General features: G+C 35.3%; 3 protein-coding genes across 4 annotated transcripts; all 3 read left to right on the forward strand.

Annotated features, from left to right (window-relative positions):
* Positions 1 to 367: 367 nt before the first annotated feature.
* Positions 368 to 2058, forward strand: LOC131025565 (uncharacterized). The gene is made up of 2 exons (XM_057955363.1): positions 368 to 948; positions 2028 to 2058. The coding sequence occupies exons 1-2, from the start codon at positions 368 to 370 to the stop codon at positions 2056 to 2058; spliced, it is 612 nt and encodes a 203-aa protein (XP_057811346.1).
* A 3324-nt stretch (positions 2059 to 5382) lies between these two features.
* LOC130986324 (transcription factor bHLH30-like) lies at positions 5383 to 7905 on the forward strand. Of its 2 annotated transcripts, XM_057909704.1 has the most exons (3): positions 5406 to 5651; positions 5947 to 6402; positions 6973 to 7905. In XM_057909704.1, exons 2-3 carry the CDS (start codon positions 5983 to 5985, stop codon positions 7408 to 7410), a joined length of 858 nt encoding a protein of 285 aa, XP_057765687.1. In that variant the 5' UTR covers positions 5406 to 5651; positions 5947 to 5982; the 3' UTR covers positions 7411 to 7905. The 2 variants fall into 2 exon arrangements, with proteins under 2 accessions (XP_057765686.1, XP_057765687.1); XM_057909703.1 differs by having other exon boundaries at positions 5383 to 6402.
* A 5541-nt stretch (positions 7906 to 13446) lies between these two features.
* LOC130986325 (uncharacterized) lies at positions 13447 to 18389 on the forward strand. Its single transcript, XM_057909705.1, has 14 exons — positions 13447 to 13809; positions 14739 to 14829; positions 14921 to 15005; positions 15167 to 15236; positions 15368 to 15437; positions 15980 to 16049; positions 16234 to 16279; positions 16365 to 16614; positions 16694 to 16899; positions 16987 to 17061; positions 17176 to 17236; positions 17392 to 17472; positions 17702 to 17781; positions 17958 to 18389. Exons 1-14 carry the CDS (start codon positions 13691 to 13693, stop codon positions 18037 to 18039), a joined length of 1386 nt encoding a protein of 461 aa, XP_057765688.1. The 5' UTR covers positions 13447 to 13690; the 3' UTR covers positions 18040 to 18389.
* Positions 18390 to 22722: the final 4333 nt, after the last annotated feature.

Raw genomic sequence — 22722 nt, forward strand, 5'->3', positions numbered from 1 at the left:
AAAATTTAAAATCGGCAGTAGCCGTTTTTTTTTTCCCGTTGGCTTTTTTTTTTTTTAATTCTATATCACCTCTATATATACATCTACAAATACCTCATTTTCTTCTTCATCCTCAAACATTCATCCATTCTCCTCATTTTCTTCTTCATCTTCTACATTATTTCAACAAATAGCAATGGAAGGCGATTGGAGCAACTATTGGCGTGAACACCCTCAAAATCCATCCCCCGGCGAATCAAATGCTTCCAGGCAAGGATTCTCGCCGTTCACGCAAGAATCGAATGCCTTTCAAGCGGCGGCCACTAATTTGAACCCCCGCTTTGCTGCCGTTGCCGACCCCGAGCCCGACGTGGAGGAGATTGCTTCTATGCCGGCGGCCAAACGTAGCAACTATTATCCGCCAGAAACGGTGCTAATTTGCCGTTTGTATTGCGAGCACACCCACGACTCTGTGGTGGGTGTCGACCAAAAAGGGGCGAAGTTTTGGGGCGCCCTCAGCACCCAATACAACGCTGAAAAGCCCCGAGGATCTATTTCACGCGACGTCATGCAAATCAAATCTCACTTTCAACGGGTGGCGAAGGATTCGAAGAGGTTTGAGGCCATGCACAAAAAATGTCACGATCAATGGAAATCAGGCATGAGTGATGGTCAAATCCTGGAGCAAGCAGAGGCAATGTGGCTAGCCGAGTACCGTGTTCCGTTCCGGTATTCGCATGCATGGAAGATCTTGCGCGAGTCCAAGAAATTTGCAAGTCTCGGCGAGGATGTTCACTCCGATGTCCATTCGGACAAACGATCAAAGGGGTCCGACGGTCTTCCCACAACGACTTCTAGCGACGCGAGTATCTCCACCTGGCCCCAAGGGCAAAAGGCGGCCAAGAGAGACAAACGGAAAGGCAAGAAAAAGGTCGAAGAGACGTCGGAGGATAACCAAAAAGCTCTCGGGTACATGGCGAATATGGTGAATGCAATGGAAACGTTCTCCCAAGTTCAACGTGACCTCGCCGATAGCATGTTGATGAGCCGGAACACCTCTCAAATGAATCCCGACGAATTGGCGTTTCACATGTGCAAGGTGGCGGAGATCAACCAACGAAACAACATTTCGTAGATTTTTAGGATTTTTTATTTTATGTTTGTTTTAATTTAAGTAATTTAGGATTTTAATTTCTTGTATTGCAACTTTATTTCTATCAATGTAGGATTTGAATTTTAATTCAATGAAATTTTAATTTATCAATTATTGTAAATTTAAAATGGAAACTAGAATAAAACTAATTCAAAAATAAAATAAAATAAAATCTATTGCACCCAAGTGAGTGCAATACCATTGTTGGAGTGAGTGCAATAGAAGTGGGACCCCTTCTATTGCACCCACTATGGGTGCAAGCATTGTGGATGCTCTTATAGTGTAACATCTCTCTTTTCTTGTGTATATATACGGCTTTCAAATCTCATCCTTATAAGTTATAACAAAAGTTTTCAATCATAACTGCACAAGTCAATCGGACAAGTCCATTTGATTTCGGGTCAGCCTATTTAATTTTGGATTATTTTTAATTTGAATTAATTGATCTTTTCATTTTTTGAATTATTTTTTTTACTCTAACCCTAATTCACTCGATTTCAGGCTTAGCTCATTCGGCTCCGCAAGTTTACAATTTTTTTATATGTTTAATTTTTTTTATAAATAATCATATTTTTGTAATAAAAAATATATCGTGTTTTTAAATCAATACATTTCGCCTTGTTTTGGATTAAAAAATTAGTGTTATTTTAACGTAAGTTTATATAATGTCTAATTTTAACATCGTTTCCAATAAGAATTGGATATAGATTTAACATAAATAACCATCATTTTTTTACTTTTATATTATAAATGTTTATTATTAAGCGCTGCAAAAACAAAACATATTCTACAAGCATCAAAATGTTATTATTGAGTTAAAAGGTAAAATTTTAAAGTTTTAAAATCAATTATCAAGAAAATATTCGGTTAACTGGACCAACTACTCGATTTTCAGGCCAATTCTATCAGGCTCGAGCTATTTTTAGTTCAGACCATTCGGGTTAATTTTTTTTAACTCTAACCCTCATTTTTTATCGATCTATTCGGGTCGACTCGTCGGTTTCAGGCTTTTTTGATATCCTAATGATAAGTAATACTTACTCCTTAATTATATACATGTACTGATTAAATTTTTTACAAAGATTAAGAAAGTTATTGAGAAAAGAAAATTATACAATTAATTTTTTAATATAACGATATTTATTCTTTTACAATTTAGAGTTAACCAAAAAATTAAGGGGTGTATTCGTTGTGGAATTTGATGGATTTCTATGGATTTTAAAAGTCTGGGTGTTTATTCGTTCAAGACTTTTAAAAGTCTGCAGAAATCTGGGTGTATTCGTTCAAGACTTTTAAAAGTCCATATAAATCTGGGTGTATTCGTTCAAGACTTTTTAAAGTCCATACAAATCTAGGTGTATTCGTTATTCCATTGACTTAAAATCCGGAATGACTTTTATGGATTTCATCCAAAAAATACACACGACGAAATCCGGCCAAGAACCACGAGAATTGAAATCACCATGAAGTTTTAAGCTAGCGCTGAGTTCCAGCGCCCACGGCCAAGAAGCCAGCGAGCGCTGGAACTCAGCGATCGTTGAGAAGCCAGCGAGTACTATGTCATTTTCAAGGCATCAACTTGATTATTTACTAATTTTGTGGGATTTGGAGGCAGCGCAATGATTGAAAGGCATCGGAATTATCAATTCATTTGAAAATGAAATAGTAGATTTTCATCCAAATTTCAAGAAAGGATTTGTTTTTGCTATGAGTTTTTCTTTTGATGTTGGTTTGCTGTTTCTGGGGGTGTGTCTGGTCGGGCTGAGTGTGGAGGGAGGAAGGCGGTGGCTTGCTGCTAACAGCGGCGGCTTCGCTTCTGCCGACTGGATTCAGGGAGTGGACGGGAGATAAGGATAGCAGAGGGGGTGATTAGGGTCTGGAGCGGCGGCGGCCATGGCTCCGATATGGTCGCCGGAAAATGAGGAAGACGCGGCGAGGCATAGGCCTTGTAGCTGCGGTCACCGGGAGAGGAGAGAGATCGAGGGTTCAGGCGGCGGCGACCTCACCGTTGCTGCTCTGAGCCGGAGTCAGAGGAAGAGGGAGAGGGAGAGGGAGATCTGTGATTGTGTGTGTGTGGGTGTGCATCGCCAGGGAGGGAGAGAAAACGAGAGAGTGAGAGGAGGGTGACACCGGTGGCGGTCGAAGGCGGCGACGGAGACGCCGAAGAAGGGCGTTTGTCTGTGTGTGCCAGTGTGTGCGCGTAGAGAGTGAGAGAGCAGAGAGAGAAATGGGAAGGAGGGGAACAGCTGATGTCTTAATGCAGGAGTTGTGGCCGCAGAAGCCTACTCCAGCGGCCGCTGGGTTGCCGCGGTCGCTGGGTTTCCAACGGGTGCTGGGACTCCACGGGCGCTGGTTTCATGGAATTCAATTCCAAAATTATCCCGTAAAGTCTTCGAAAATCAATGAAAATCGGGGCGACATCCAACCACGAATTCTTTGAAAGTCGTCTGGAATCTATGTGAATTCCATGGAATTTAAATTCCATGGACTTTTTAAAGTCTGTGGAAATCCACAACGAATACACCCCCCTAAATAGCAAATGGGATCCTCTGTCCCAAAATATAGTGTGTACCACGTGTACCACTCTTCATTTCTTTATATTTATAAATTATTTTTTATTTCATTTTAATTTATTATGCTTTTATATATTATAAAGATAATTAACAAGGGTTCACTCATCCATTTAGGGTTTCTAATTATTTTTTATATTTATTTGAATTAATAATAGATTATTTGGGTTCATTAATTCAAAGTTAGGGTATATAATTTTTTAAATTTTAATTTTTCAATGATAAATACTAATTAGAGTTTATAATAATATAATAATTTTTATTTTTATAAAAAACAATTTATAAAATAAAGAAATGAAGAGTGGTACACGTGGTACACACAATATTGTGGGACAGAGGATCCCATCTGCCTAAATAGAGATATGCTAATAAATAAGTTAAAAACATACTCCACTTCTTATAGAAAATAGAATATCGTCTATATCCAAAAAAAAAATCATATATAATTAAGACATAGAGAATATATAATTAATTAATTGCCAAAATTTAAGATTATAGATTTATAGTATTAGTTATAATTAAACCTACATACACATACATATATATACATAATACGTACATACATCATATTAATATCAGAAAAGGGCCAACTACAGTGAGTATTCCCTTCATTAAAGTTGAGAAGCAACCTAGTATTCAAAATCCAAATCATAACACCCCATATCCAGACAAGAAAAAACTGCATTTAACTACACTGTTTCCTATATATCAAAAACCCTTTTACTATTATTTGAAACTTGGCAATAAAGCATACTAAAAAATTGACAAATCCCCCATCATCACTCTTTCTTACTCTGCACATTGACATATACAAAAATGAATATTTTGTAGTAGTAATATATTAAAATGCAGCGAGAAAAAAAAAAGAGTAATGCTAAATAGTCACATTGTGGCCACCCACAATTTACCTAAGTAGAAAATAATTTAATTTATTTTTTAAAATAAAAATAAGATTTAGTTATTTTATCATATTCTTTACATTATAGTTATTTTTTTGTAATTTTTTGGTAACTTTTTTATTTTTATTAAAAAATAAATTAAAAATAAAAAATGTAAAAAAAAATTAAAAAAAATAAGTACAATGTAGAGAATATAATAAAATAACTAAATTCTATTTTTATTAAAAAAATAAATTAAATAAATTAAGATTATCTTTATTATATTAGTGTGTAGCTGCATAGATTTATTGAAAAAAAATGGGAAGAGGGAGTAGGCAGCAGTAAATGTGATGAATAGTTGCAACTGAAACCGAGGGAGGCTAAACATATAGAGACAGAAACTGTATGCAAGAATAAAGAGAACCTGGAGACGAGGGTTGGGGTTGTGTTCCAAGACACAATCATTGCATGGCGCCTGGGGAACCACAAAGCTTTCGCGTGGAAATACCAATACAGCCACCCCATTATATTATCAATATCAATATGGGATATACTAATTCCTTTTATTTTTAATCAATTATCATCAATCACTAATTACGCTTTATTAATTTATTTGTCAATCTCTCTCTCTTGAGAAATCTAGTATGTTTGTGCCGCAGCAGCAATTGTAATTATAATCTTTGAACCAATCACTAAGCAACATGCCACATTAAAATATATATGGTGTGTGTGAGTGTCCCTATACACCCCAAGAAAAAGTTGTGTGGTGTGATAGCTGCAGAAATGGATATATGTGGTAAGAGAGAGAAAAGAGAGTGCCGTAAGAAGAAAGGAAACAAGATTATCACCACTTTCACGCCCTCCCTCTCTATATATCTTAGGAGAGTGGAGGTGGTGGGGGTAGAGTGAGAGACCAAAAAGATACCAACAAAAAATTGAAAGCTTCTTTCATTGTAGGATAAAAAGGGTGTTTCTTCACTCCTCAGAAACCACACCCCCAATATATACAAGAGAAGAGAAGATTTTCAAACAAAAGTCCAAAATCCCATCAAAGAGAGACACAATTTATAGGTCTGTTTTCTTCATCTTTTTCCAGATCAACCAGTAAAATCCAACTTCTTCATCATATATTCTCTCTTTTCATCTTTATGTGAAAGAAAGATGGCATGATTATCAAACAACCCTAAAGCCATCTTCATTTCATGCCTCTTTCTCCACCACAACACATATAAATTTAATTTCAACTTCTCTCCAAATTAATTTCCACACACATATTATGTGTGACACCAACAACAAAGACAATCAAGAAAACATTTCTCATGGCATCCATATCTTAACTGATAACATTGAGGGTTTCCAAATTCAGGACCAAAACCAAAATCTCAACACTATCCCTCAAAATATGCAGCACCAACACAACGTCACCACAGATGCATACATAAATGGAGCTGCCGCCGCCTACGCCGACGTCTCACACATCCTACCGTGGACCCTCAACCCGGCCCATGACCCTTTCCTCCTCCCGCCGCCGCCGCAGCAGGCAGCCTGCGCCGGCCTCTTCGGCAGAAGGCCGTCGTTCGGCTACGACGGAGACCACCACCTGAGGTTCCTCACTGAGTCGTTAGGGCAGGTGGTGCACCCCGGCGGCGGCGGCGCCCCCTTCGGCCTCCACGCTGAACTGCAGAAGATGACGGCGCAGGAAATCATGGATGCCAAGGCCCTCGCCGCGTCCAAGAGTCACAGCGAAGCTGAGAGAAGAAGAAGAGAGAGAATCAACAACCATCTTGCTAAGCTCCGAAGCTTGCTCCCTAGCACCACCAAAGTAAGCCTTACTACTATTTCATTCTTCTATTATATTTACCGTTTTAGTTCAAAATTATCGAGATTTTAGCATGAGTGGTTTTTTAGGTGGGAGATAATGCGACAAAGGCGCTTATTTTTATGTATCATAGTATATAGAAAAAGGCCTCTAAATTTTGTTAATGTTTTTCATTTTCTTTCCTTGAAATTAATTTCTGAACAAGCGTAAACATCGCCAAGTTTGATATGATAAAGAGAAACCAATACGCAGGCGAAAAGCTTCCATGAAAAATTCCTGCCGGATTCGCAGTCAAAAAATTCAAAGTATGAGAGTATCTCAAAAAGAAAAGAATACTCTAAAAAAGCCAGACAAAGAAGCATTCTTGTCAGTCTATTTGGCTTATTTCTATGCACCCATTATATTAGCATTAAAAACGCCCTATATACCCACATTTTATTACAAGCCGTGCTTCATAACATTTTTCGATATATAGAATAAAAATGAGGGCTTTTACGCAGACGACTCTTTTAGATTCAATGAGCAATGCATGGTAGCATTGCATTATTGATATATAAATCCATGATTTTTCAGACAGACAAAGCCTCACTGCTGGCTGAAGTGATCCAGCACGTGAAGGAACTGAAGCGGCAGACCTCCCTTATAGCGGAGAGCAGCCCCGTCCCGACGGAAAGCGACGAGCTAACCGTGGATAAGGAGGCGGACGAGGAGGGCAGAGCGGTGATCAAGGCGTCCATCTGCTGCGAGGACCGCTCTGATCTCTTGCCGGATCTCATCAACACGTTGAAAGCCCTCCGCCTTCGGACGCTCAAAGCTGAGATCACAACACTTGGTGGGAGAGTCAAGAATGTGTTGTTCATAACCGGAGATGATGAATCCACCACTTGTGATCACCACTCCATCCAAGATGCGCTTAAAGCAGTTATGGATAAAACTGCTGAAGACTCCGCTTCCGGGAGTGTCAAGAGGCAAAGAACCAATATCAATATCCTTCAACACAGGTCGCTTTGAATTTCAGATTTTATTATATATATATATATATCTTTTTGTGTGGTGTTTGATTTTAAAAAAATTGTGTTTGTTCATATCCATCGTGGAAGTTGAGAAATGGAAACCTAACGTAGAAACGTAGAATTTGAGGAGATATGCTGATTTCTTTTCTACTCACTTTTCTCGGGTCTACATGAAATTAATTCCCATCACTCTAGCTATATTGGTCACAAAATTGTTGAATTAGGTTTTGAGAAAGTGACGTGTTTGTTCTCATCCCCACCGCCACGTACGGTCTACTCCTCCGCCGCTGCCGCCGTGAGGGGAAGTCGTCGTTTGTGGGAATGTATATAGGCCAAATCATTGGTATATTTCTTTTTTCTATGTTGAAGCTTTTATTTAAGTATATAGGTATGTTGACTTGAGCTTGACCCTTGGCCGTGAGGGTGTTGTAATCTAAAGTGCAAGATTTTTGGTTGCACTACTAGTGAAAAAACCATGATTTTATCTTCTTAATTTATGTTTTATCTTCATTTTGCATTTCTCTTGTTCTAAATAATATGTACAGCTTGCAAACAGCTGGTATTTTAATTGATTAAATGTTTGGCAGAATATTAGTAATATTTATAATGAAACACATTAACAAATTGAGCGTTGCACGAATTGAAGGGTTAATTAATGTTTCATTTTAAGCTGAACTCTGATCATTATATTTTGACAAAAGTATATATACTACTATTGCCAAATTTGACGTCTGAGATCAAATGTGTTCTCAACTAAATAATACTTCCGTCCCATTATGTGGCTAAAACCCTTTTGGCAAGAAAATTAAGGAAAAAGTGTAAATTGATTAAAAATAATAGAGCCTACGTTTTTTTTAAAAGTTAAATTTTTTTATTTATGAAAATAGATCCCATTTTTAGTGGGAGGGAGGGAGTAAAAATAAATGTGCATGTGTTGGCTTAATGGTAGAAGGTTAATGCCCAAAATCAGAAATCCCGGGTTCGAGTTTTTTGTCACGCGCCCTTTAAAATTTCCTTATTTACTATGTAATTTATCAAAAAAAAATAATAAAAATAAACAATCTAACATGTCGTGTATATGTAAATAAATAATGTATTAAAAAATGGTTAACAATATTTTGTCCCTAATTTTTAATTTTTTTTTATAAAATGTCCCCAACTTTCATTTTTTATTTAAACCATCGAAGTTTCAACATTTTCCAAATGTCCCATTATGTAAAATTCGATGACAAAAAGATTCAGCTTGTCAAAGACTGAGGTGGAACTTTTTTTTTTCTACCCCACCATAAAAATAAATAAAAATTTATTCCATTGTGTTCCCAACTTTTAGCATTTTTCATAAAATATTTTTACCTTTCGTTTTCTATCAAAAAACCCTAAACTTTCAACATTTTTCATAAAATGTTCCACTATACAAAATTCGATAATTCAATGTCATAGTTCAATTACAAAATTAATTATGCAAATCCATAAGCTTTATAATTAAGTTTTAGAATCATGCATTGATGTAATTGGGCACAATTTGTGGCAACATCCCAAGCTCCAACTGATTGTGTTCAAGTAGGAGTGAGGAATGATGAACCCTGCGTAATAACAAGGGTTCAACAAATTTCTCAAATTAATTGCCTCAAGTTGTGAATTCTATACTATTAAGTTTAAAGTATAAATTATGTGTATTAAATATTTTTTTTTGTTTTTGTTTTTGTTTTTTATGTATGTACGACCTATAAAAGACTTATGAAAAACAAGCTTGTCCAAAAGTGGAGATGCTTCATCTTTTTTGAGTCCTTTCTCCAAACTTCTTAATTTATTGTGAATCATTTGTTTATCATCCTTGGATTCACTTGGAAACGGGAAATAAATAGTTTACGCATGCAAATCACCCACTAGTTGTTGTATGCAATCTGGAAAAGTGACTTCTTCAGTGAACCACCAGCTGAAAGTCTATCTATTTTGCATGGACCAAGTAAATGAAAAACAACATGTAAGAAGCAATATTTTCTCCATCTTAATCCAACTACACGTAAGAAAATGAAACGTTACATATATGTATATATTCTATCAAAAACTTTAATTAGGAACACCACAAAATATAGTTGGCTTTAAGACGATAAAATCCTCAACCAAGAAACGAATATCATGTGAGTTTAGCACTATTATTGATCATCCATACCCCTTGCCAAATTTTAATGGACGAGCCCGAGTAAATACATTTGACGCTAATGTTCAGAAGGAATAACCAAAAAGTGAAATTAATGCTTGAACAAATTACCACTAATGTATTTAAAAGTTGACGGAGTAACAGATGCTACCGAAAAATAGTGTTCTTATAACGAATGAGTAAGCAACTATGTGAACACACTGTTACAATGAAGAACACTTTATAAGGATCAATGTGTTCAATTCTAGACTTTGGATGTTTACATTGAAGAGCGCCTAGCCTAAGAACTATATATGTATTCACAAGTATGACCTTGGAATTTACAATAAAGAACAAGTTCCTATTTTGACAGTTGCTAGTTTCTAATGATTTAACCTATTACAATTCACATCAACGTCGGGGAGCCTCATCTCTTGCGCATCTTGATCTTCCGATATATATATAGATCGAGGAATGAATCTAGCTGTTAGATAAAGTCTTCTTCAAATTTCAATCGATTGTTCTTTTAATTAGGAACTTCTCGTTGTAATAAAGAATGACTGAGATATTAAATCTACACATTTATACTGTGATGTTGATGTTCGACAATTAATCTTCTTTGTATTTTTTTTATAAATAATGGGATTCACATTTAATGCACGTTTCAAAAACATTAATAATGTTCGATAAGTATTATACATGAACAATATGGAGAATTAATTAAATGTACTGTAGTGACTAGCGAGATGTACATCTATTAATTAGTATATATTTGGAATTTCCCCGTATTTCTAATATACTTGAACTAGAACAAATTAAACAGTTTGTAGTTTTTGTTTTTTCCAGCAGATATACTAGCTATGACTATTTTACAAAACACTCAAGGTCCCCAACCATTTATTTGTTCTCAACATATCGTGTTTTCCGCATGAGACATAACTAGCTTATATACATATACTTCATTATTTTAGGATACAATAAGATATATGGTTAAAACTTACATGAGAACCATATTTACGTCCAAAAAAATAAAGAAATGAGAACCACATAAAATTAATATTTCATCGCGTTGACTACTTTATTTGCTATATTATTATCAGGTTTGATTTTTTTTTTGAGAGGATCAGGTTTGATTCTTTAGCTTTGATCTTTAGTGTTGACTTAGAACATCTACAATGGAGAGCCAAGATGGGCTCTTAAATGTGATCCCCACCATTTAAGAGCCCACTCTCAACAATGGGAGAGTCCACTTTTGGCTCTCTATAATTAATATTTTTATTTCCCATTTAATTTTATTCTTATTTTTTTATTAAAATTTACAATAAATCTAACATTGATTGAAAATTAAAATTGCAATACAATTAAATAAAGTCCTAAATTACTTAAAATTAAAAAAACATACAAAAGAAACCTAGAATTTATGGGAGATTTGTTGCGTTGCTTGATTTCTTCCACCTTGGCCAAGTGAAACGCCAACTCGTCAGGATTCATTTGAGAGGTGTCCCTACTTATCAAGATGCTATCGGCGATGTCGCGTTGAGTTTGGGAGAATTGGCCCATGACCTTGACCATCTCCGCCATGTACCCGAGAGCTCGAGCATTGTCGTCGGATGTCTCGGCCTTCTTCTTGCATTTTCCTTCGTCTCTCTTCGCTGCCTTTTGGCCTTGGGGCCTTGTGGAGATACTTTGATCGCTAGAAGTCGTTGTGCCGTGACCGTCCGAGCCCTTCGAGCGTTTATCGGAGTGGATTCACGCAATGCCTTCCATGCATATGGATACTTAAACGTCGAACGATACTCGGCAATCCACATTTTTTCTGCTTGCTCGTTGATTTGTTCATCACTTATGCCGGATGCCCAATTCTCCCGGTATTTTTTGTATATGCTCTCCCATAACTTCACTTCCTTTGCCACGCGTTGAAAGTGTGACTTTAGTTGCTTGATGTCGCATGGAATGGTATCTTGGGGTCGTTGAGCATTGTATTTCTTCATAATGACGCCCCAATACTGAGCTCCTTTCTGGTCAATACCCACCACAGAGTCGTTTGTATGCTCGAGATATAAACGACAAACGAGTATCGTTTCCGTCGGAGTGTAGTGACCTCATTGTTTGGGAGGCATAGATACTATCTCCTCCACCTCGAGGTCGGACGCCACCACAAATTGGGCATTCAAATTGATTCCTTCAATGCCTTGCGTTTGAAAGGCATTTGATTATTGAGTGAATGGCGAGAATCCTTGGGCGGATGCATTTGATTCGCCGGGAAATGGATTTTGGGGGTGTTGGGTCCAATATTTTCTCCAATCTCCTTCCATGGTTATGTGAGAAAATTAAGAGAAGAATATGAAGAAAAGTAGGAGTAGAAAATGAAGAAAGAAGATGTTTGAAAGGATGAAAGTGGAATCAATTTATAGAAGAAATAAAGAAAAAATAAAAATAAAAAATAGCCAACGGCCGAAAAACCAACGGCCAAAAAAAACGACTATAAAGCAATGACTCTTTTCAAATTTTTTGATTTTTTTTCTTAATTTAAAAAATGGCTGAAAGTGGGGGTGGATTACACGTGCCCTTTCCTTCTCCAAATTGAGCCCGAATCGGAGAGGAGATGGGGGCTCGCGAGCCAGCGGAGCAGCAATGGGGGGGGGGGTGGGAGAGGGTAGGTGCGGAGTTGGGGGGCTCGATGCGATTTCCGAGCCCTCATTGTTGATGCCCTTAATTTAACATTAAGTGCCCTTCTTTATGTCTCTTTTTTGATCAGATCAAAATTTATTTTTAAGATTATCCCCAATTCTAAACATATTCTGCAAATTCGTTCAAATATCATTAACCTCACAAGTTAGCCCTACAATTTATAAAAAAATATCTTTGCACTTCATATATATTTATTTATGAATTAGTTAGTGAAAATCTCTCTTCATCCAAACTTTATGCTTTACAACCGACCTAATGGTAAAAACAGGACCGTAACTTTTAATATTTTCAGAAAGAGGACTATATGTTGCGAAATTTGAAAATGATGACTATATGTTACGAAATATGAAAACGAGGATTATAACTTTCATTTTTATAATTACACTCCTATTTAACATATCAAAATAAGGACAATAACTTTCATCACGACCCGAAATAGGAGTGTAAATGTAAAAAAATGAAAGTTATAGTCCTTATTTTCAAATTCTATAACACATAGTCCTCATTTTCAAATTTCATAACATATAGTCCTCTTTCTGAAAATATTGAAAGTTACAGTCCTGTTTTTACAATTAGGTCCTTTACAACCATGACCCGAACCCATAAGACGTAATCCAATAAGAAGAACATAATATCAATTCACATGATTTGCAAAATACTAGTAATCAATATCATAATTTTATTTAATATGTTTAGATTTTTTTTCTACTTAGTTATATACTCCGTATATCTTTATTTTTTTAGTTTAGCTATAAGCCTATAAGTCTATAACTATTATAATGCATTACACGAAAAAAAAAATCAAATTTTGTATAAAATTATTCAGGCCAATTGGAACTTAAGAATTTACAAAAAAAAAATCCCAACTTAATTTATAAATTTACAGGTGAATCAATTATTTTGATGTGAAAAAAATATAGATGAATCATAACAGATTTTTTTTTTTTAATCAAATTTATTAATAGAAAAAATCGAAATAATGGAGATTTTGCGGGCGGCATATTGTCAGTCAGCTTCCATTACATAAAAGCATGTAGCTTTAGCAAAGAGAACCTTAAACTGTTCATGTAGAGTCCACGATCCCACCCAACAACGCCTTCTGAAATGACAAAAATATCCCCATATGACGCGCCTCTTTCTTCGAGAAGATAGTGGGCAATTTGGGATTTAACATCACACGACATCAAGAAAATTAGCTGCAAAAGCGACATTTCCTCCGTAATAAAAATAATAAATGAAAAAGCAAAAGCGACATTCGCCTGAAAATCCAAAGACCTCCTCAGCAATTTACGTTGTAGTCTGAATAATAGATTTCCTTTTTCCCGTTCAAGTTTCAACTTTTTTTTTTTCATGGATAGATTGTATACAAACATAGACTCAGTGTAATTGTGTGTGTGTGTGCGCGCGTCAATTAGTTTTTTGGTGCATAGAATTTTGGTTTGGGGAGATGATGAGCTGGAGGAGAGTTTTCAAGTCTTTTCAAGTGGTGGTGGCTCATGGGTTGCTTTTCTCCTTCTCTCTTATTCTCTCTCTCAAGCTCGATCATGCTGTCAACTACTCTTGGTGGTATGTTTTTTCTTCTTCTTTGTCCGTGTTTGTGTTTTTTTGGTGTTAATTATGCTCTGTTTATTTTACCAAAGATGGGAATTGAACTCTGGGGATTTATATAGGTTTAATTTGATGGCTAGAGAATTAGGATTTGGGTTGACTGAGCTGAAAAATGTGGGTTTTCTCTGTTATTTTGCAGCTAATTCTTTCCCCTCAATTTGGATTTTGGGTTTACTTTCTGTTTGTATGCTATTTTGTTTTAGGGTTATGATTTGGTTAAATTGGTGCAAGAGTTGCATCTACATTTGGAATTTCGAATATCATCTTATTTACTTTTTAGGAAGTTTGGCGAATGCTGTAAGAACTAAGAAGGGATGGTATTTTGAATTTTGAAGATTATTAAGCTAATTGTATAAGTTTTTAACAACATCTGCCTATAATTTTTTTGCGAGAGGTTTATGATAAGATGAAAATGTGAATGCTCCCAATTATGAATTACCCGAAATATTTGTTTAGAGGTAGAGAAAAGGGTTTTCTTTAGCCAGTGAAGTTCCCCCCCCCCCCCCCCCCAATGTGCATCGTTTGGAGGAGGAAAAGAAACTTGAGGCACATTGGGTGATTAAGATTCCTTTTTGTCGGTTAAGAAATTTTTTCTTTTGTTTCAGTTTCCTTTTTTCTTCATTGCTCAATGAATACAACGCCTGTAGACTCTCTACTTGAGCAAGACAACATTTTCTGTAAATATCTTAGTATATTATTGTACATTTTGGAATAAATTGGTTGTCTTTCATCCAAAAATCCCCTGCGTTCAAATATAGGGTCCCCTGTTTGTTACTATATTATATGCTATTTTGATACTTTTTCCTCAAATATAGCCACAGCAAAATGTGTTAAACACCGTGTTTCTACGATTTTTAATTGATTCTGCATTTGTGCAATTTTCGTAGGTTGGTTTTTTCTCCTATCTGGTTATTTCATGCAGTTGTGGCAAGAGGCAGATTCTCCCTACCTGCCCCATCTATGCCTCACGGTCGCAATGTATGATGAATATACTTTACTGTTCTAAAATCTCCCTTGGTATTCTCTTCTAACTTCATTGATTCCGCTCTATTATTACTTTTACGGACAGTGGGCGCCTTTTCATGCCATTGTGGCGGCTCCTTTGCTTATTGCTTTTGAACTTCTCCTCTGTGTACATCTTCAGAAAAGATATGGTAAGCTTCCTTATTGCTCCACTGTACAATACTCCGTCATGCGCTTTTGCTAAAACATTCGAGAGTCTTTTTTTACCCAAATGCCTATCTGCATGCGCTTTTGGGAAATTTTTACAACTTCGTCATGAACTTATCCTATTTCTATAATATTATAATGACAGCTGTAAATTTGAAGATTGTGTTTCTGCCTCTGCTAGCTCTAGAAGCTGCAATTTTGATTGATAACATCAGGTAATACTTCCAATCCTATAGTAGACGGTGGTATTTTTAAATGTTGATTTGAACCTTGCCTTCTATGAGTTCTATCTGCACGAAGTCAAAGATTGTATATTAATTCCTTCTTATGTTGTTCTGCTGCTCAGGATGTGTCGGGCCCTTATGCCTGGAGACGACGATAATATAAGTGATGAGGCTATTTGGGAGACGCTCCCAGTAAGTTATAAGTAAAGCAACTATTAAAATAAGCTTTTTAATGAGCAATACCTGTGCTTGTGACTAGCATGAAAAACATTCTGTAGTGGAGGTTACATTTACATGTTCTTCCTTTTTTCTCTGGAAAGATGGGTACAGCAAAAATACTGAATTGCTAAAGGAATACATTTACATTCACATTCACATTGTTCCAAGTTATCTATTTGGGGGGCGTTTACTTTGGAGGATTAGCCTTGTAAATAAAAATAGTAAGGCTAATCCCTTGTTTACTTAGATGGATTGAAACTTTGGGATATCCGAAGGCCCTTGATTATTTCTATCATTTAAGCTAGTTTTTCTTGATTCCTATCCCATTGAAAGGGTGAGATTGGAGAAATCCTACTCTTGAGGATATTACATTTTATCAATCATGCAAAGTAAACACCCCTTGGAGGATTTAAGGAATAGACCAGTTTATGCTAAAGCTATTTTATCTATGACCAATTACACCGATATATATATATACACATATATATACTGTTTATAATGTTTTTTGTCTTCAGCACTTTTGGGTTTCCATCTCAATGGTCTTCTTCATTGCCGCGACAACATTTACGCTTCTGAAACTATGCGGTAAATTCAGCTCAATACTAAGAAACCTCATTGATTATGTTCTTTCATAAGCTATCCATTTTAGGAGCATTTAAGGCGTCACCTTGTGTTGCAGAAATCCATTAGATAGGAACAATTTTACTTTACTTTTTCCTTGAGTTGTGAAACATCTATCGCTATTCTAGTTTATGTGGATGATATGCAGGTGATGTAGCTGCTCTTGGGTGGTGGGATCTGTTCATAAATTACGGGTACATGAAATATCCTGATTCATTTATCCTATCGACTGTCCTATCTGTTGCATGTAACAGTTCTATTTGTATCTTTTGTTCTTAGTGTTGCAGAGTGCTTCGCATTTCTTATTTGCACGAAGTGGTATAATCCTGCAATTCATAGACGTTCTCATCTTACAGCAGCAGCATCATCTTCGTCAAATATTAGATCTTTTACCTGGAGTAACGGTGTCTTGGTACCCCCTGATGAAGACAATCAAGAAAACAGGATGTGCAGTTTTCAAGACATTGGAGGGCATATCATGAAAATTCCCTTGATTGGTTTTCAAGTCATACTCTTCATGTACTTGGAGGTATGCCGGGCTAAGATATTTCTTGTCTGACAGTAATCAAGTTGTTTTGAATCTCATAATTACAATTTTGCAATTTTAGGGAACTCCTCCTGGTGTTAGAAATATCCCAATTCTGCTATTGTTTTCTCCTCTACTTTTGCTACAAGGAGCCGGATTTTTGTTCGCCATATATAGATTTGTTGAGAAAATCTCCCTCTTACTCAATGATGAAGCTGAAACGGGAAGCAGCTTTAGATTACCTGCTACTGCTTATGACTATATGGGGTTTCTGCGTCGTGGATCAAGGTAATGACTCTTAAATCGATAGAAGATCTAAAAATGTCTTCAAAATCATACTTTGTTATCGACCTTTGTGGATTTTTCTCGATTTAGGTTACTGGGATGGTGGTCAATTGATGAAGGAAGCCGTGAAGAGCAAGCTCGGTTATATTGTTCATGGGATTCAGGGTAATTTTTGGCAGTGAAAAACTTCATGTTTTTCTAGAGCAGTATTGCACATTAAATTTTTATGCATATTGATCTCATATAATAGCTCATAAAAGTTTTATTTGTTCATAACAGGTACAATACATTCTCACCTGATACTGTCAAGAAAATGCCGAAGTCTGAGCTCGCTAAGGAGGTGATCTTCTACACCTATTGATTTAAAAAAAAAAAAAAAAACAATTGTAGAATTTTGGATTCCTTCCCTAAATTATTTATTTCATTTGACTATCTACAATTTTCAAAGAATATACTCCATTAGTATGGTGCTGTGATATTGCTACTTTTTCTCAGATATGGAGGCTTCAATCAGCACTCGTTTCACAAACAGAAATCACAAATATCAGCCAGGAGGAGTTTGAAAGACTTTTAAACGTGAGCCTAAACTTCTGTTTGATCTCATCTTTCTTTTGTAATACTTCAAGTCAAAAGGTCTTATATATTAAGGGAGAAGCAAGGATTTGAATAAAAATTTGATAATAAGTTTAACATCGGCTTCATCTAAAATTAGTTACTTGAATTTCCTCTACATACACATGTATTCGTAATTCTGTTATCTGGCTTAATGCCCACGATTACTAATCTTTTTCATTTACTTTCTCAGGAAAAAATCCTGTGTCGAGTTTGCTTTGATGATCAGATAAACGTCGTCCTGCTCCCTTGCAGGCATTATGTTCTTTGCAGGTATAACTTATTTTCCATCAATTAATCCACTCCCTTCTTCGCCTAAATGGTTGAAAACCTGAAGAGAGGGAAAAAAGAAAGAAAGAAAAGGAAACAAGGGTTGGCACGAACATGTTTGTCGACTCTTTTCACGTTATCTTCAATAATCCTGACCATGGTTTGATGCATATGTGCAGCACCTGCTGCGAGAAGTGCAAGAGATGCCCTATTTGCCGCGTATACATTGAGGAGCGGCTACATGTGTATGACGATGTATAGCTACTTAACCACAGGCCTAGCCAGGTAAAGTCTCAAGTCCTGTGAAATCACATTGGTTTGAAGGTGACTGCAATTTTATCAAGTCATTTCACCATCACAACCAAAAGAGAAAAAAAAAACCTGTTCAATTTGTTGATTCTGTTAATAGTTTGACATAACTTTGAATGATTTGTTTGTGTTCAAATTGATGATTTCTTTTTCTTCTTCTTCTTCTGTATATGTTCGTGTTCGAGTTATGAGAATGACATGTATTGATGAAATGAACATGATATGAAGCAAGGCTTGTGGGTTTTTGAAGAGTGTAAGAAGTTAAGCTCAGAAGCTTCTTGAATGAAATGGATCTTTTTGAAGTCGAAGCAGCAAGCTTAAATCTTGAATTGCATCTTCTTCTGTAGTTGTGGAAAGTGGGATCCCCCTTCTGAAAAATGTGTAGTCAAAATCAAAGACAACTGGTTCAAGTACATGAACCTGGAGAGAGAGAGAGCGTTACAGATCATTAAGGTTGTCTTCAACCATGAGAGAGAAAGAGAGGCAGCTGGGCCTATGAGGAAAACTAATTTTGAGTAGAGGGAAAGTGACATATTTAGGCGTAGATGAGGGTGGTACCTCAACTAGATAGGAGGCAGAAATCATAGTTCAAGAACATGAAAATGGGCCATCTTTGTGTCCCAAAAGCCCTTTCAAAAACGAGGGCTGCTATTTTTTTGTTGCATTTTCGACATCGAGGGCCTCCACAACCTGGGCATTTAACACAGCTGGGGAAACTATCAAGTTCATTTTTTTTATTTTTTTTGATAAATCTAAAAGTATATGAGATTATCTATTTTTAGATGATCATCAAGAAAGTCGAACATGTTGCACAAATATGTCCGGAACTTGAAATATCCAAATTGAAATAGCAAAATTAAAAACTGTCTATTAGCATAAAAAACTTAAAAAGTAGTCACACATGCATCAATATCCTTCACATATAAACTTAAAATTTATTCTTTTCAATTTATTTTCACCAGTCGCCTGCTACTTCTACACAATATGCAACTTACCCCTTAATTGCTAGATCGCCCTCCAATTGTCCACCAGCTACATCGAACTCATCGCCAACATCTACATCGGTATTGTTGATGTCGTCGCATTGTCTAATTCCCCCTCTAATTGTGTCAAGGTCTTTCTCCTAAACTTCGTCATATTGTTGCTCGTCTACGTCGTGGCCGCGACCCTAGCGCATAACGAGACCATCGGGAAATTAAAGAAGTTGAGCAAAGGCTTCTTCGTCATGTTTGCGATCTCGACCGTGATCGAAATTTTTGCGGTGGTAACCCACCTGAGGGCGGTGGTGACCTATTGAGCTACTTGAATCTCGCTAGCATGATGATGATTTTATTCATGGTGCTGTTTGTTTCGAGAGGCAAGAAAATCACAGAGATGGTGCGGCAGAGGTGCTTGATCACAGTCCACGATGAGAACAGAGTCACCGTGATTGAGAAAGGTGTAGAAAGCAATAGGAACATTCTGGAAGGCGTGGGAGTGATAGACGAGGTCGGGCCATTTACGATGGTGTGAACTGCATAATTTTTGTTGTATTATTTAGTTTATTTATTCAGAGCAACACGGGGTTTGGTGTACATAAACAATCTGGCGCAAATTGCAGAATCGACAACGCATTTCGGGAACTTCTTCATTGGTCTTGCTCTTTCTTGCCTTCAACTTCTTAAATTGTCAAAAGCTAGAACAAGCTTGAAATGCTAGATTCTCCTCGTCGCGCCGCTACCTTAGGTTTGACTCATCATCGCGCTTTCGCTTGTGGTTTTGAGTCACACAAATGTTGTCATCTTGTAGTTGGATTCACAAATTCAACCTCAACCACGAATTCACATATTCAACCATGCATTCACAGATTCAACCTCAACCGACTCGAATTCATATCAGATGTCAACAAATGAAATGAGAAATTAGTGATGGAGAGAGATATCACGAGTATCTAACACATGGTGACGACCAACTTTGTTTTCCATCTCATTAACAACTAGTTGTTCTAGAATTAACATCTGAATGACTAGTGTTGGTTGTGAATTGAGTTTTAAAGTTTGAATTCACAACCAACAGTATTTCTAACGTAAATTTAAGTTTTAAAACTCGAATTCACAACTAGCAGTTGTGTTGGTTGTGAATTCGAGTTTTAAAACTCAAATTCACAGCCAAAACTAGCTATTCAATTGTGATTGTGAATTCGAATTTTAAAATTTGAATTCACAACTAGAATAGTATTGGTTGGTGAATTCAAGCTTTCGTATTCAAATTCATAATCGACACTATTGTTGGTTGTGAATTCAAGTTTTAAAACATGAATTTACAACTATTATTATTATTATTAATTGTGAATTGTAGAGGTAAAATTATCTTTTTTTTTTACAAAAATTGGTTTTTTTTTATCTTAATAATTTTTTCTGTACGAGAAATAGAATGTATAATTTGTTGTATTGACTGAATATAATACGTAGATGGATGTAGTTATAATTGTGAGTAGAATTGATCGTAGACACTATTTTACGGGGAAAAAAAATGTATAAGATGATTTGGTGGATCAAAACCGTGAAACGGCAGATGTAAGTCGTAAATGAAATTGATGAGATGTGATGCCAAATTAGTAGCCTGAAGCTCAACTTTAATAGCCCAATTGAAGCTTCTAGACAATCTAGAACCGGAAGAGTCAAACAAGAATCCAAATTGAACTGCGATGAATGAGGGGTCCATACTACGTTGAAATTTCCTCTTTCCGCCCTCAAAATTCTATACTTAAATAATTTACTCATTTTATCTTTAATTATTACAAAACAAAATTATAAGATAAGGAATTTCCATCGAGGAAATGGTAATTACTAGAAAGTTTTGTATTATTTTACTATGAAATTTTGAAATTTGATACCTACTTGAGAATCAGATTCATCTCTATATCTAAGAAATAGAGTTTCCATGGAATAATATTTTCCGGTAAATTTTAAAAACATACAATTATAAATTTGTTTATAATGGACCAACAATTTTCTTTCTCTTGTCACAAGTTTTCTCACAAATTTTATTCACCAAAAATTTTCTTTCTTCTATTTTGATTTTTTTCTAAAAATTATCGAATTTGATTCATAAATTAATATTCAATATGCACATATTAAATTAAATTTTATAACGAGATTTTTAATTTGGTGTAAAAATAGATTTGAAACAAAAAAGTTGTGATTATTTAAAGCTTCAAAATATAGTATGTTTTTTCTATCCTATCCTCTATCCCTAATTTTGAACCCATGTAGTTATTTTTTCTCTTTCATTTCTTTTTCTATATTTATTTGATTTTATTTTATTTTTATATTTTTTTTACACATTATATTAACTGCAATAATTTTTAGTGCAACTAAATATAAGGAAATTATATCTTAATTTTACATGTGGTTTAGATTTATTTAATTTTTAGTTATATTTGTGTACAATTTTTTATATTTATTTATATAAACAATATATTTGCTACTAGCTTTTATCATTAAATTTAATATTATACTAATTGAGTTAATAATATTACTATTATATATACACTACTTAAAATTAAAATAATATTTAAATTAAAAAATATTAATTTTATTATCAATTAATATAACTCGTAGATGATGACATTTTGAATATTTTTTATAAATAATAGAAGAAGTTTTAGCCCGTGCATCGCATATGTGAGTGCTAATTTATTGGTAAATATCAAGTTCAAATCTTAAATTATATGTCTAGTAGAAAAAATATTCTAATTTATCAATAATATCAATCAAAGGTCCGAACTATATATTAAGAATATAACAAAAATGTCTTAGACTGATAATATCATATGCCTAAACTTTTAATATTGTAACAAAAATATCTTTGATAATAAATTTCGTCAATAGAACACTGGCATTCATGTATTTTTTTATATTTTTCAATAAATGATGACTTGACATAATTGCAAAATGAAGTTATTTTGTACTAGAATATTAAAAAATAGGATGCAAGTAATTCCTCCTCATAAGGTGAATTGACATTTCTGGTTCGTTCTTGATTAGGTTTTTCTCCCAATTTCTAAATTACGTTTGTTAATCAAAGTCTCATTTTTTGGACTTGTGTTTATTAATTCTCAATCATTAAATATGCAACTTCAACCTAGAATTGCATCCTCTTAAGAAAATGGTGCATTAAGAAACGCCTACGGCATGGCATCAAAGGCCAAAAGGCAGAAAATCAAGAAACAGATTATGTTGTCATATCCCAAATCTTAGTTAACTGTCAATCATGGTATGTGACGAAATCACAATTATTCCTCCATCATATGTTTGTTTCCAACTCATAATTATTCTTAATCTTAGTTAAGTGCAGTTGGTAATGCCGTTTAGACATTAAGTCATCTTGACGTGGGCGTGTCAGTTGGCAAAATTCGTACCCCCGATAACTAATAAATAAAATAAAATCAGATCAAATTGACTATAGATGGCATGGGGGCATAAATTCATATATACCACCAACATTGAAGCCATAAATTTTGTAGCAATAATTGTGCAAGTGAATATATGTGCTGATAAAATTCTTGGAGGAATGTAATAGTGTGAATATGGCCCTCAACTTGTGAAACCATCCAATTTAATTTTGAAACTACATATATATAGGTGCTATAGA

The sequence above is a fragment of the Salvia miltiorrhiza genome, chromosome 5 (assembly GCF_028751815.1).
Source record: "Salvia miltiorrhiza cultivar Shanhuang (shh) chromosome 5, IMPLAD_Smil_shh, whole genome shotgun sequence".
In the NCBI taxonomy this organism is placed as follows: domain Eukaryota; kingdom Viridiplantae; phylum Streptophyta; class Magnoliopsida; order Lamiales; family Lamiaceae; genus Salvia; species Salvia miltiorrhiza.

What these genes read in the sequence shown, in the direction of transcription:
- LOC131025565 (XM_057955363.1), top strand. Translation starts at nt 368, where the DNA reads ATGCCGGCGGCCAAACGTAGCAACTATTATCCGCCAGAAACGGTGCTA. An exon ending in GATAACCAAAAAGCTCTCGG is followed by an intron (nt 949 to 2,027) that starts GTACATGGCGAA and finishes CTCGATTTTCAG; the next exon opens with GCCAATTCTATCAGGCTCGA.
- LOC130986324 (XM_057909703.1), top strand. Translation starts at nt 5,857, where the DNA reads ATGTGTGACACCAACAACAAAGACAATCAAGAAAACATTTCTCATGGC. An exon ending in TGCTCCCTAGCACCACCAAA is followed by an intron (nt 6,403 to 6,972) that starts GTAAGCCTTACT and finishes ATGATTTTTCAG; the next exon opens with ACAGACAAAGCCTCACTGCT.
- LOC130986325 (XM_057909705.1), top strand. Translation starts at nt 13,691, where the DNA reads ATGATGAGCTGGAGGAGAGTTTTCAAGTCTTTTCAAGTGGTGGTGGCT. An exon ending in GCTGTCAACTACTCTTGGTG is followed by an intron (nt 13,810 to 14,738) that starts GTATGTTTTTTC and finishes CAATTTTCGTAG; the next exon opens with GTTGGTTTTTTCTCCTATCT. An exon ending in ATTTTGATTGATAACATCAG is followed by an intron (nt 15,237 to 15,367) that starts GTAATACTTCCA and finishes TCTGCTGCTCAG; the next exon opens with GATGTGTCGGGCCCTTATGC.